The following is a 15910-nucleotide window of genomic DNA, read 5'->3' as shown; positions in this document are numbered from 1 at the left end:
CGGGTGTGTGTGTGAGTGGATGCGATCGGGTGTGTGTGTGAGTGGATGCGATCGGGTGTGTGTGTGAGTGGATGCGATCGGGTGTGTGAGTGTCGGCAGAGGACCAGGCCGTGCTGGAGGAGGCTGGGAGCAGAGAGGCTGATCATGGGGAAGAGGGGAATGCTGATGCTGAAGGAGGCTGGGATGGGAAGGCTGGGAGGAAGGAGGCTGGGACGAGAGAGGCTGATCCTCAGGAAGGCTGAGGAGGGGAGGCTGATGCTGAGGGAGGCTGGAAGGAGAGAGGCTGAGCAAACGTGCTCCATCCGCCATACTGCGCACTCCCCATCGTGCTGCATCCCCCATGCTGCGCACTCCCAAACGTGGTCCATCCGCCATGCTGCGCACTCCCAAACGTGGTCCATCCGCCATGCTGCGCACTCCCAAACGTGCTCCATCCGCCATGCTGCGCACTCCCAAACGTGCTCCATCCGCCATACTGCGCACTGGAGCACGTTTGGGAGTGCGCAGCATGGCGGATGGAGCACGTTTGAGAATGCGCAGCATGGCGGATGGAGCACGTTTGGGAGTGCGCAGCATGGCGGATGGAGCACGTTTGGGAGTGCGCAGCATGCCGGATGGTGCACGATCGGGAGTGCGCAGTATGGCGGATGGAGCACGTTTGGGAGTGCGCAGCATGGCGGATGGAGCACGTTTAGAAGTGCGCAGCATGGCGGATGGACCACGTTTGGGAGTGCGCAGCATGGCGGATGGAGCACGTTTAGGAGTGCGCAGCATGGCGGATGGAGCACGTTTGCAAGTGCGCAGCATGGCGGGTGGAGCACGATGGGAGGTGCACACCTCCCCCCAACACACACACACACGCGCACTGCACAACACACACACACTAGGAATCACAAACAACGCCCTACACAGACACCCACACAGACAACGCTGCACACACAAATATACGCACATACTGCACAACACACACATTGCTCAAAACATACCTCCCCCCAAAACACACCACACCCACACAAACCGCACAACACACACACACACACACAACGCTACAGACACACAGCGCTCCACAAACAACGCAACACACGCAACACACATACAACACCGCTCTCACCCCCCGCGACACTCAGAACATGTACAGCGCCCTACACAAACACTTGGTAACTACACACAACAACATCTATATATATATATAACAAAAATCATACATGAACTACACAATACGTAAATTCTAGAATACCCGATGCGTAGAATCGGGCCACCTTCTAGTAAATATATATATACATATATATATATACATACATATATATATACCAGGATAGGCCCACATCCTGGGGGACAAGTATATTATTATAGCAAATATATGTCACAATAGGGCCCAGTCATATACAGTATACATATTTATCCCAGCCTAGTGTGTGTGTATGCACTGGATGTATATACATATATATATATATATATATATATATATATATTTGAATATGATACATACACACACTAGGCTGGGATTTTTTATATATATATATATATATATATATATATATATATATATATATATATATATATATATATATATATGCCCCCCCATACTGCATTGAACAGATAAAACCTTCAAACTCACCTGCTTCGGGGTTCTCCTGGTGGCCCCAGCGCCGAAGAATCAGAGCAGTCTCATCGCGCGCGCAAGATATCAAAGTCCCTGCGCTTTGTGGTGACGTCACCACGCTGGGACTCTGATGTCCTGCGCGTGTGCTCATGCAGCAGTGCAGGGAAATCATATTTCCCAGCACTACCGCAGAGGTTAACTACATCGGCATGCTGTATGCGCGGATATAGTTAACAGTAGCGCAGCTCCGGTTGGGCGTCCTCTGAGCACGGGCCCCCCCCTCACCCGGTAGCTGCGCTACTGTTTGAAAGTAAAGTAACATCTGAGAGGAGCCGGCTGTTTCTCTGAACGGCGGGCGCCGGCCACGGGCCCCAAACCTGCCCGGGCCCGGTCGCAGTGGCGACCGCTGCGACCGCGGTCGTTACGCCCCTGTTTGTAACTATTCAGTAGACACACATCAGAACACAGTGTGGGTATAATTCCCTTAATAATTTTGAAGCAATACAGCAAAAAATTCTACAACTACAGATTACTAGACGCTAAAGATAAGTGGATCTGGTTAAATTTGAATTCCCCCGATTTTCCTGGGTGAGCTCATAGTCATCCAATACATTGACGCCTGCTTCCAAAGTAGATTTACAAAACCAATACCAAAATTTAATTAAATGGAGAATGTCACACAGGAAATACAAAATTTAAATAGCCTTAATTTTAGCATAACCGATACCATCTTTATAGAACTGCAGGCAGCTCAAGACTTCATTACTATTACCACTACGTCATCAGCTTCCATTGAACCCTATCCTAAGACTACAAAGATTCTGCACCAGCTGTTTCACTTATTTTAATTGCATAGGAAGACTGAAGCAATAAAATAAAGGCTCTGTCCACCTTCCCAGACTATTTTGAAGTTATGTTGTTTTGTTTTTGTTTTTTTTGCAGACAACAAATTAGGACAACAGTAAATTCTGGAGGAAATAGAAACCAAAATCCTAAAGAATGGCTTGATAGTAAGCAGACATTTTTGGTCAGTCAAATATAAAATATCTAGTAAATATAAAATGTTAACATCCTCTTTTTCATTTTTAAAAGGGAATTTCCCAGAAAAGTTTACTCCCTCCCAGCTATTATTATGGCTGTGTAGCCCTTTAAAACATAAACCAGTCGATCCTTATATGACCTCCTGGCACTGCTCCAGTAGTGGGAAATCACGTTGAGAAGTGGTGCATTAGGGCTTGGAGATGCACTTTAAGCTCCTCAGCCTCACGTTGTATTTACTTCCTAGCAGGACCCAACCCTGGGTGATTGACACGTCAGTGGCCATGTACCAGAGTAAATGACCTGTCAGTCAGTGGAGAGGGCTGCTTGGTAGGACATATAGTGTGGGGCTGAGAATCTAGAAGTGCATCGTCACATCCCAGCGCACTTACAGACACAAACTTCAAAATGCAATTCTTCACTAATGGACCCGTTCTTGGATCATAAAGGGATCAACTGACTTATCTTTTAAAGAATTACACAGTCACATGAATGATTTTAGGGAAGGGGTGGGTTACATTTTCTGACAGGTCCCCTTTAAGACGTGCACAGCATATAATATGAAAATAAGTCTACATACCGTTCTTGGATTACGGATAAATATTTTAGATCTCCCAAAAGAAAATTCTTCTTTAGGTATTTGTAAGTCATTGAGCAACACTTCTACACCAGCTCTAGGAACAGACAAATAAGTCTCACATTAATGGTGGGTGCAAATCAGAAAAATACAGAATTGACTTTGAAGTCATTAAAATTAGCAAGGTAAACAAATACATAGAGTATCCACAGAATATAAGAGGTAAACATGGCCTTTTATGTTAGTCATCTACAGCAAGAAAGGGAAAAGTGTTTTGTGTTCTTTATAGGGGAATACTAGTTACCACACATCTTGATCATACAAAAACAATGAGACTTCATTCAAGATCCAAATTAATTTTCTTCTTAAATTTTTTATTGAAGATGTAGTCAGCTGACTGTACATTTGATAATGGCAGCCAGAGAATGAACCTCATGGGAGACTAGTCATACAGGTGGTCTCCAGCGGCTTCTCCCTACTAGCGCATGCAGGGGTGGACCTGTCACTCTAGGGCAGCGGGTGGAGAGAAGCCAACAGGCTTCCACCTATCCAACTAGTCCCAACGCGGCTCGGTCTATGGCCGGGTATTGAATAATATTTTTCTCTAAAACGTCACAGCATTTAAAATTTAAACATATGGAGCTGAAATCATGCAGTGAATGTCTGATACATGCAGCATGTATCGGCTGTCAGGTTTCCTTTAAAGGGGATTTCCAAGACAAAATTTGATCAGAAGGAGGTAATGAAAAACAAAAATGAAAAATGTATTGCTGACCTCACCTGATAAATGCACCACTGTATAGTCTGGTCAAATGAGACCAAAATTGAACTCTTTGGATGCCATAATACACACAATGTTTGGAGGCCAAAGGGCAAGGAGTATTACCCCACAAACACCAAAGCATATTGCATTTATTGTAATATATGAAATTACACAATATAGATAAATCTGTTTGAAGACTGTACTCTGATGTTATACTTTTTGATGCTTTCAGTAACTGGGTATCATTTTAGCGTTATCTTACTCTTTTAATTCTCTATATCGCAGACATCACTAAGATTCCATATAGAGATGCAAGACTGATTTTGGAATATTAACAAATATTACTAAAATAATTATGATCAGTTATAAAAAATAACCAAAACTTATTTTTTTGTTTAATTCCAAAGGACTTACTGTGGTCATCTTAAAGATTCAACCCCATTCACAATTAATTACAATTTGTTGGAAATCTCTGCCTTTTATGCTGATATTTAATTGGCCCAAGTATTTAAAGGGGTGGTTCACCCATTTTTTTAATTTTCTCTATGAGTTCCACTTACCATTATAGGCGTTTTCTTCATTGGCTTCTATTTCCAGTTTTGGCACTGAGCGGCGCTATCCTGCACGCTCAGTGCCGGTCACATGACCCCCTGGTGCTGTGGCCGCTAGTATCCTCTTATGTCCCGTCAATTCCGGGCTCTCAAACTTGACGGGAACGTCAGAGGATGCTGGCGCCACTCAGATTGATTGACAGGGCTGTGGGCGGTGACTACCGCACGTCACAGCCCAGCATCGAGGGGAGGATCCGGAAGATGGCAGTGTGGAGCAGTGGCGTCCGGCAGATGGTGAGGCACGGGGCGCCTGTGTGAAGTACAGGGGAAGTTCTTCAGCTGAAATCCCCCCTGTCATGTAAGTATGTGATCTCACTCTCCACCCGCCCGCTCTGCTGCGATGTCAGGAGAGCGGGCGGTGTCGGGTGGTGTGATCATGTGCTCCTCCCACCAGCACTACAGGACGCAGCAAGACACTGACAGGTTGGTGACATGCAGCACCGCATGTGTCAGAGCAGAGCATATCACCGATCTTCTCTGTCACCTGTCCTGCTGCATGGGACCAACTGCCTCCACTCTGTCACCTGCACCACAAGTCACAGAGTGGAGCAAGTTGGTGACAGAGCACCTCTCTCCCACCTCTCTCTTCTCCCACCCCACTCTCTTCTCCCACCCCTCTTTTCTCCTCCCTCCCCTCTTCCCCCAATTCTCTGCCCCCCTCTTATCTCTCTCTTCTCTCCCCCCCACTTTTCCCTCCTGCTCTCTCTTTTCCCTCTCGCTCTCTCTTTTCCCTCTTGCTCTCTCTTTTCGCTCTCTCTTCTCCCCCCCTCTCTCTTCTCCCCCTCCCCCCCTCTTTTCCCTCGCTTTCTCTCTTTTCCCTCGCTCTCTCTCTTACCCTCTCTCTCTCCTGGCATGGTCAGTACAGAAATCTCTCGATCGTGGAGGGGTGAGAGGGAGTAATAAACATGGAGTCCCTACTATGTCGGTGTATTTATTTCTAATAAAGTATTTTTCTCTGTGTTATGTCTTTTTTTTTTTTAAACCCTTCATTGGAGATTCTTAATGGCCAGGTCAAACTTGTCCTGACATTAAGAATCTCGAGCTTTATACCAGCTGGTAAAACATAGCTGGTATTAACCCCTTATTACCCAGCGTGCCACCTGCCACAAGGGCCACTGGAAGAATTGGATACAGCACCAGAAGATGGCGCTTCTATGAAAGCGCCATTTTCTGGGGTGGCTGTGGACTGCAATTCGCAGCGGGGGGGCCAGAAAACTTGCCTAATTGTACCTGGCTGAACACAAAAAAATGAGCGAAGCCCACGTTATTTTTTTTTAAAATTATTTCATGAAATTCATGAAATAATTTAAAAAAGGGGCTTCCCTATATTTTTGGTTCTCAGCTGGGTACAAATAGGCAGCTGGGGGTTGGGGCAGCACGTAGCTTCCTGCTGTACCTGGCTAGCGTACAAAAAATATGGCGATGCCCACGTAATTTTTTTTAAAAAAAGTTTTTAGGCAAAAACCTTTATATATATAAAAAAAAAAAAAAAAAAAAAAAAAAGCTTCCCTGGATTTTCCATTGCCAGTGAAGGTAACACCAAGCAGCAAGACTTAGCAGCCAATAGCTGCTTGGGTTAACCTTAGCAATAGAAAATGCAGCGGGAGCCCACACTAGTTTTTTTACCCCTAAACCTAGGGTTAGGGTTATGTGATTGTTTTTTTTTCATTTTATTTTTAATGAATTTTTAAGAAAGAAATCGACATGGGCTTCGCCCATCGAGCACCAGAGCATTTTACTGCTCATTCATCCCTACTCCTGACCACAGCGCCAGCAGAACAAGTAATCAGATGACTCCAGTGTCAGCCGATTACTTGTTCTGTGTCCCCCTGCATCCATCGCAGCGTGTACAGGCTGTGAGGTCACCTGAGTTCAGTCCAGCACTGGAGTCAGCTGATCTGAACTCAGCTGAACTCCAGTCCGCACACGCTGCGATGGATGCAGGGGGACACAGAACAAGTAAGGTCTAATCCACACTGCGAGAAAAACAGTGCGAGTGGAGTGCGATAAAAGATCACATTCCATTCGGACCAATATTAGCCTATGTGTCAGCGCACATGAGCAATTATTTTCTTGAGCCAAGTGTAATGCGAGGGGATCACAGTAAACCCCATGTGGCCCCAGCCTAATCGGCCGACACTTGAGTCAGCTGATCTGAACTCAGCTGAACTCCTGTACTCACAGCCCGCACACGGTCACATGTGATCGGCAGCAGGCAGTGTCTGCTGTTAAGGCTACATTCACATGACCGTTCCGTTTTTGTGGGCCGCAAAAAACGGTCCTTTTTTCACGGATGCATCCGTGTGACATACGTGTGCCTTCCGTTTTTTTTGCGGACCGCAAAAACCGGTAGCAGCAAGAAAGATAAATAGATGAGTAGATATAGAGATGGATAGATAGATATAGAGACAGAGAGATAGAGGGATGAATGAATGAATAAATGAATGAATAGAGGGATGGATAGATAGATAGATAGATAGATAGATAGATAGATAGATAGATAGATGAGAAAGACATATATAATGTCCCACCTCCCTGCATAATCTAAGCTGGCACCCTTTTGTGACTTTCATGTGGCACTAAGGTGCTTAGCCTTGTATTTAGCCAAAAAATAAATAAATAAAAATGACATGCGGTCCCCCTATCTTTTGTAGCCAGCTAGGGTAAAGCAAACTGCTGCAGTCTGCAAACCACAGCTGGCAGCTTCACCTTGGCTGGTAATCCAAAACAGAGGGCACCCCACGCTGTTATTTTAAATTAAATAAATAATTTAAAACAAAAAACACGGGGTCCCCCCCAAATTGGATCACCAGCCAAGGTAAAGTGGACAGCTGTGGTCTAGTATTCTCAGACTAGGGAGGTCCACTGTTATTGGACACTCCCCAGCCTAAAAATAGCAGGCCGCAGCCACCCAAGAAGTGGGGCATCCATTAGATGCGCCAATCCTGGTGCTTCACCCCAGCTCATCCCGTTGCCCTGGTGCGATGGCAAATGGGGTAATATATGGGGTTGATACCAGATGTGTAATGTCACCTGGCATCAAGCCCTGGGGTTAGTGATGTCAGGCGTGTTTCAGATACCCGACATCACAAACCAAGTCAGTAATAAAAAAAAAATAGACAACAAACACATTTTTATTTGAAAAAACACTCCCCAACACATTCCCTCTTTCACCAATTTATTAGAAAGAAAAACAAATTCAGGTCTGGTGTAATCCAAGGGGGTCCCACGACGATCCATACCATAGTCAATGTCCCAGTCAATAAAGCACAGAATGTTCCCTATAGGCTGGGAGAGCCGTGCAGTGAGCTGAGCTAACATCAATACGTCAGCCCAGGTCACTGCAGGGCATGACGAGTGCTGCTGTCAGGAGGTTAGTGAGGTACATTACCTGCGATAATCGCTGAACTCCTGACAGCAGCGCTGTCACTGAGTTCAATGGCCACCGCCTTCACAAACCAAGTATCGCGAGCGGTCCGTGACGTCACCACTAGTCACAGTCTCTGGTCGACAGCGAGAGGTGATGTGACAAGCAGCGGGCATAGAAAGCAGTGATGACCACTGACGTCAGGAGTGCAGGACTTCATCACCGCAGGTAATGAACTTACTAACCTCTTGACGGTAGCGCTGGTCATCCCCACGGCTGCTGACACTGCAGTGCAGGCAGCTGCTGACACAGCTGTGCGGGCATCCGCGGGGCTGGGGCTGGAGTGGGACACAGACTGCACGGGCACCCGACGGAAGTCACACGGAAGTGCTTCCGTGTTGCTTCCGGGAATTTTGCGGACCCATTGACTTGTATTGAGTCACGGTTCGTTATTACGGAACAGAATAGGACATGTTCCATAATAACGGAGCGGACATATGGCATCCGATGTCTTTTTATTGTAGGATCGGATGCACATGGAAGTGCTACCGTGTGCCATCCGATCCTACACAAAAGACATTGAAAAGATGGTCCTGTCCGTTGGTTCACAAAAAAACCAGGAACTGACCAGGACAAATGGAACGGTCATGTGAATGAGCCCACCTGCAGCCATTGCAGCGTGTGCGGGCTGTGAGATCAGGAGTCAGTTGACTCCAGTGCCGGCCGATAAATTCTGTGTCCCGCTGCAGAAGGATCCAGTAAAATAACGGTTGCATGCGCTGCACATTTAATCCACAGGATCCAGTCATATGCGGTTTGCGGTTGTTTGCCTACAGGCAAAAAAATGCTGATGTGAAAATAGCCTGCAAAATGCATGCCACACGAATGATACAGACGACACACAGACTAGGCAAGAGGGAAAAAAAGCAATCTCATGACCCCTTAATTTTTTTTCCTTAATTATTTTTTTCACATGTTGAGCCGGCTAATAATCATAATTTCTGTACACACGCACACACAGGCACGCACACACACACACACACACACACACACACACACACACATACACACACACACCACACACACACACACCACACACACACACACACCACACACAGACTATGAACTATATGAGAACAAGCAGAAGAGCTTCTGCTGTCTCTGCTGTGATGACTCTCAGTGCATCCACACTGGGAAAAGGCAGGGAGGAGACTTTGGGTGGAGAGCTGAGTGGGTGTGTTAGACACAGTGGGTGTGTTAGATAAGTTAGATACAGCCCTAGAGCCACAAAGAATTATGGGAATTGTAGGAACTGAACCCAGGAAGTCAGAAGAGAGATTAACCCCATCAGAGCTGGAGCCAGCAATGAGGATGTGCTGCTAGTGCACAATAAAAGGTAATATTGCTGAAATAACATAATAGATGTGTGGAGAGGCACATATTAGCAAGATTTATCAGAAAAAAACAAAACAGTTTTGGTAACTGGACAACTTCTTTAATTTTATCCACTCAAGATTGTGTAGAATTTTGAAATGCCTAAGTGGGGAAAAAGGTTTTATTCTGTTCATGTGTGGAAATGGATCCAATATGCCCTCTTATCCTGGCTCTCAAGTCCCTTGTGGTTTTTCCCACGTATGTCAGACCATATGGTCATTCAAGGCAGTAGACCACCTCCATTTAGGAGCAATTTATGTGGTCACACAAATTCATCATTTGCCTTTTTTAAGTTATTTTTTTTTTATTATTAGTTTTTTGCTAATTTTTTATGTGCCAAATTCTTTAAAATGGCACTTGCAGTTCATGAACTATCAGCAAAGTCAATTTTTTTATTTATTTATTTAACCATTCTTACAACATTTTAACACAAAAAGTTGCAAGTTTTCTAAAAGGATACAAAAGTTACTGGTGTACCTAAAATTACTCCGAGGGAGGAAAGGAGAGACAAGCACAAAGTAGAAAATAGATGAGGAAAAAAATGTGCTAATAGAAATATTAATTTGGTGCAGACAAAAAAGGTGCAAACCCCCCCCCCAAAACAAACCCCACATAAAAAGGCGCAAATGCCATAATAAATTGAGTCCATAGTGTTTTTTTGACAAAGCCATACACAAAGTCCTTGACTGTAATGAGAACTTTTACATTTTTCATGGAAAAAAAAAGGATCACGTGCCTTAGTTTGTGCATTATTTCATGCACAATGACTTTTTACCGGAAAATTTAAAGTAAATGTTGCTTTTCAGTATTCAAAAAAAGAGGGATTAGCATCAGCTGATCCTTCATATCTTGGTCTGACTGCAAGAGGGGACAATATTTGTTCAAAATGTCCAGCATTGTCTCCCACCCTTCATGATACTAGGTGATATATCTCACATTTCCATGTTCCTTATTCTTAGGTAAGAATCTTAAAAAATTTAGCCTGTTGGCTCTGAGGACAACTTTATAGGCCTTCTTGTGGACAAACATGACCACTGTGGACAAATGTTACATGTTGGTCCCAACTTCAGTGACTACATGTCCATCTGAAAAGGGCAAGAAGTCCAGAACCCGATATAGTGTAGGACCGGGAGCAGCAGATAGGGGGTGTATTACCCAAGTATTTTACTACTTTTTCTTCTAATTTTAGGTGGTTGTACAACACATTGAGATAAACATGCCGCCTATCACCTCACACTAGGATGGAACAGCACGTCAATTTAGCAAGAATAAAAAAAACCCAGCAAAACGGCATCCTCACTGCGCAGAAAAATACATTGTGAGGTTTAATCAAATGTAACATCAGAAAATGATCAGATCATTTATGGTATATATTAATATATATATATATATATAGGGAAACTCCCGAGCTCAGTGTCAAACGCGCATATTAAATATCATCTGAACACAAAGTCTTTACAGTACAGAACAAAAGCAACAATTTGGCAAAATATCACACTCTTGGAAATCTTTACAATAAGCAGAAAAAAAGGAAGAGACACATGGTAAAAAGCTGGAGGAAATCTTGAGACAGCAAAAAGACCAGTTAAAATAAATAAAAAAAATGATGCTGTGGAGTTCAGGACAAGAGCACATCTTTCATGTGGGATAGAAAACTTTGCTAAAAATATAATTGTTTTGCCACATGTCCTGCAAATGAAACGTCAGCGACAGAACAGCACGGAGATCCCTGCTCTGCATTAGTTATGAAACACGAGCCACGTGTGAGTCTTCTATCTGCTCACGCTTCTCTCATTTACTCCTATACATCTTGTAAAAGATCTGTCTTTTGCTTATTGGATAATTGTCAAATGGAAGAAAACAGCTATTTAATAGATCCATTTTACATAGACTTCAGTGTTAAAAAATCTGATGGTTTTTTTTAGGCATACAATAAAGTATCTGCACAATTTTGTCAACGGATTGCTGCTAGATCTGTTCTAAGGGATGATAATGTGAATATAGCTTTATATGTGTGAACAGAGCCTTCTCTAGCTGATCATGTGTGGCGCACTGGACTAGCCAGGTAGTCACAGGTAGTCCCTTGCACAAACACCTGCCCCTAAAAAGGTACCAGCAGCCAACCTTAAAACCCTGAGTCACCCCTCTTAGGTTCTGACGGTCACACCCGAGGGGCGGAGCCAGGTGGTTGGCCACACCCACCGAGGAGTTTGGATGGCCTGAGGCGGGAAAAACACAGATCTGTTTTGGAGGCGAAAGGGAGAGGAAGGAGAGGAGTAGGGAGAGAGTTAGGAGGAGAAGACGTCTGTCAGGGATCTGGGTCGGAGCCCAGATACCCTGTGGCCAGGGGGCAGACGCAGGAGCTGGGATTACAGCCGGTGGAACCGTAAGGGACCGGGACTGTGTAGTGGCCCGCCGGTACCGAACCGGGGAACCGATTGGAAACCGGAGCACCAGGAGGGATACTCAGACCCAGTACGAGGCCCAGAAACCACTGGGCCGAGTCGAATTCACTGATTGGGGTCTGGACTTTAGGTCCTTTCCCACCCAAGACCCGACTGAAGACAACAGCCCAACCATAGGGATAGAAAGCCACCGCTCAGGCATCGAGATCCCACGGGCCAGCGTCTGTGGGCAAAAGGGCTCTACCACGTACACAGCTGGGGAGCGGACTACCGTTGCTCAGGCATAGGAGTCACCATTCTACAAAAAGCGAGGTGCAGGAGAAAGGCGGAAACCACCAACCTGAAAAAGGGGAAAAGCGACACGCCAGCACACATCCATCCCCCCGCCTCAGCACGTCCCTCGGGCCCCCGGGACCATCATCCCCCCTACCCATGGAGGGGTCAACACCAAGCTGCGCAACACCGTCCCCGGGAGCCTAGTCAACGGCAGCGGTGGTGTCCATCCATTCACCACAACCCGTGGGTGGCGTCACAAATTTAATCCCCAAACAATCACGGCCACGGCCGCCCCCCCACCAAACACCACCCCTCACATAGCGCCAGCATTCCCTTCAGAGCGACGTGACCCCCGGGTCCGGGAGGAGCTCGAGCCACCCACCAGAAATGAGCCCGGATCCGAGTGGCTCGGCAGCCAAGCCACGGGGCGGTACACATCCGCTCTTCTGGCGTCACAAACCTGATTGAACCCATTCACTTACCTGTGGAAGTGCGCCTTAAAGTTATCGCCAGCGGAGTCCCATTGAAAAGTTGCAGAATTCGCCATCTTTTGGCGCGAAGTTTCCCGCCCAAGCCGTCTTCTCCAAGGAAAAAGGCGCCAAAGTGAAGCTCCGCCCCCTGAGAACAGAGCGGTGCAGAAAGAAAGCAAAGTGCCCCGAAAAGACCAGGAGGGGGGGGGTGAAGACCCTGTCCCATGTGACCGAAGGGATAAAGGGCAGGGACTCCAGGACTCTGCGACCCATCTGGTTCCTGGACCCAGATAGTGCACCATGTCCGCCCCGTCCGGCAAGCCAGAATTCCCGGAGCCCGCGCCTGGAACAGCAGCGTGGGTGGAAGCCCGGACGACCCTGATGTGCTGCCGTCTCCAAGCACAGGTGCGCTTCCTCATGGAGCAATGGACGGCCGAAATGGAGGGAATAGCCGCCGCCGTGCGGGCACGTGAAGTGGCGGCAGTTTTGGAGGAAAGGGTATGCGACCCACGCCCCTGTGTCCTGAAGGGACCGGCCGCTGCGGCTGAGGGACCCGGTCTGCTCCTGCCCCTCATACTGTCTCCCTCACCGCCCATAGCGGTTGCTGCTGCCTCTCCACCCGGTTCTCCACCCCCGTCACCGATGGCGGAGCCCGTCCCAAATGCCTACGAGGATGCTCCTGTGGAGGCAGCACGTGGACGGCCATATGTTCGGCCTGCACCACTCCCGCTCCCGTGGAAAGATGGTTCCCGGAGGATGCCCGCTCCAGATGTGGTCCCGCCGGTCCCAGAAGTGACCACGCTGCAGAAGGTCCAGGCCCCGGCAGTCCGCCCGGCCAAAAAGGAGGTGAGCGCTACCCGGAAGAGGGCCCAGCAGGTGAATCTGGTCATTCCTGGGTCTCGGGCCTCAGCTGAGGTCCCGCGGGGTTGCCGCTGCCAAGCAGCAGAGCCCGCCGTGACACAGCAGGGTTCCCCAACGCTAAAGGTGTCGGTCGTGGCCGACACCGGGGAGCTCCGGCTGGGTCAGACCCCCACACCGAGAGACCTCGGGCAAGCAGATGCCCCATACTAGGAGCGGCAGCCAAACTAGCTGGGCCGGGAAATCGAGGCCCGGGAGAAGCAGAGAGCGGAGATCCTAGCCCATACCATCCGGGAAAAAGAGAACTTGAGGAGTGCCACCTATCGGGTGCGGGGCCCGAGGTACGAAGGCCAGGTCCGGCAATTTGACCCTGACCGTGGATGGGGATTTGTATATGAGCCCGGCCTGGAGGCCGAAGTCTTTGTATCCTGTCGGGACGTGTATCCGCACTTGCCCATGGGTCACCCGGACCGTACCCGGTGAACTGGTCACCTATACCCGGCATTGTGGATAGAAAGAGGCTGGTTTGCCCTCAGCGTCCAGAGGAGGGCGCGCCAGGAAGGCTCGGGGCGCTCCCAGTCCCCTCCCCCACCGTACAGCTCTGAAATCCCGGGTCCGGAAGGAGCTCGATCCACCCACCAGAAACGAGCCCAGATCCGAGCGTCTTCGCAGCCGTCCGAGCCCCGGGGCGGTACAGATGCATACCTCCCAACTGTCCCAATTTGAAGGCTCTCTCCCGCATTCTCGCGGCTCACGGCTGATGTCCCAACTCCTTCCGTCAGTGCAGTGAATAAATTAAAATTTCATCTGCTCTGGTTTACTGGGAGGGCCGGGACTCAAACTCATGAACTCATTGTCCATAGGCATCCGTTGTACCGCTGAGCTACAGCGTTTATTGAAAAACATAAGAATATTTGGTAATCTTGACCTCTGTATTGTAGTAGAGAAACCAGAAGCAGATTATTAAGCTACAAAGATAGACAGACAGATAGATATTGTAGATAGATATGGTAGATGTATAATAGATAATAGATAGATGGATACATGATAGATATATCATGTACGTAGTGTATATATATATATATATATATATATATAAAACATATCATGTATATATATATATGTGATATATATATACCTTGGATTCAAACCAGCAACTTTCAAAACATGTTCAGCAGCCCTACTAGCTTTTCTAGCTGTAGAGCCACTAGAATTGACAATACCAGAGGGAGGATTTTACATAGATGAACCTACAATACAGCCTCTCACACAGGACACAGAGCTCCATTGTACAGAGCAGCATCTCTATGTCCTGTATTCTAGAGGGAGAGGAAAAGAGATTTTTTTTCTTCTAATAAAATTACTAAAAATAATAAAAAAAGAATAATGTTATTTTATTACACTTTTTTATAAAATAATAAACATCACAAATCAGCAAATAACATGGACATATTTGGTGTCCCTGTAATCGTAACAACCCGAACAACACAGTGATGAGATTATTTATAGAGATAGGTAAATGGCGTAAAAAAATGGCGCAATTAATTATTTTTCTTTATTAAAACCCATACAAAATGTAATACAAATGTATTGTTGAGGCCGTGTTCACACGTAGTGTAAATGCTGTGTTTTTTCTGCAGGTGTCTGCACCACGAGCGCAATAACAATCTTCACTGAATTATTGCAGGTCTGCGGTATTTTTTATGCATTGTCCCCCTTATTTGATACATGTTTAGTGAAGGTGTGAATCCTGAAGCTTATAAAGAAAAAAACCCTCAAATCTGCACAGTTCAGCGGCGTCTTTAGACGCAACAGGGAATACGGCCTTATAGGCACAAATAAGTAACATGTCATATAGTGACATATAAATATAAGAAAATTCTGGCTGCTATGACTATGAATGAACAGTCTGGGGCATCTGCTGAATGACCCTTTCTGCCAAATGGGTGTGGCTAGGGGTGTGGTCAAAATTTGCTGCACCGCGCCGCAGACTTTGTCCCTCTTTTCAAAAGTTGGGAGGTATGCTCGTTTCATTTTTACAGGATTGAAACCATTATCACAGTAAGGAACCCAAAATGGAGTATATTATTACAAGAGCCCATGGATCTGATAAACATACTAGTGGGAGCCCAAGTCCAAATTTTGCATAGTAGCCCATAAGGTTCTGCCATCAATCCCAGGAGGCACGAATACAGCATCGCATGAGTAGAGAGAAGCAGTACCATCTCTGCTTGTTGTGGTAAAACTAATAATCCTTAGTGAAAATCTTCAGCTCACCTCTAATCCTCAAATTAGAGATCTTTTTCCTTTTTTACTAAACTAATAATCCTTCCCTCTATGGTCTCCTAATTAAAGGGATCCTGTCACTTGGAAAAATGCTATTAACCTGCAGATACGGGATTAATCTGCAGGTTAGTGGCATTTTGAACTTGCATGGAGTGTGCACATTAAACTCCGATGCTGAGAGGAAATTAACTTTAATCCTCCTGGCAGCTTTCCGGTTTCAGT

At 46.5% G+C, this 15910-nt stretch overlaps 1 protein-coding gene across 3 annotated transcripts in view; it reads right to left on the bottom strand.

Moving 5' to 3' along the window:
- The window catches only part of MYO1B (myosin IB), a 362240-nt gene that overhangs the window by 57958 nt on the left and 288372 nt on the right, over nt 1–15910 (bottom strand). For all 3 annotated transcript variants that reach the window (XM_075317858.1, XM_075317859.1, XM_075317861.1), the window contains exon 19: nt 3222–3315. In XM_075317858.1, coding sequence (XP_075173973.1) covers nt 3222–3315 — 94 coding nt within the window. The remainder of the gene's footprint in view (nt 1–3221; nt 3316–15910) is intronic.

The sequence above is a fragment of the Anomaloglossus baeobatrachus genome, chromosome 7 (assembly GCF_048569485.1).
Source record: "Anomaloglossus baeobatrachus isolate aAnoBae1 chromosome 7, aAnoBae1.hap1, whole genome shotgun sequence".
Lineage (NCBI taxonomy): Eukaryota > Metazoa > Chordata > Amphibia > Anura > Aromobatidae > Anomaloglossus > Anomaloglossus baeobatrachus.
Note: the sequence above shows the minus strand (reverse complement) of the source record. Positions and strands in the feature narration are given on the sequence as shown.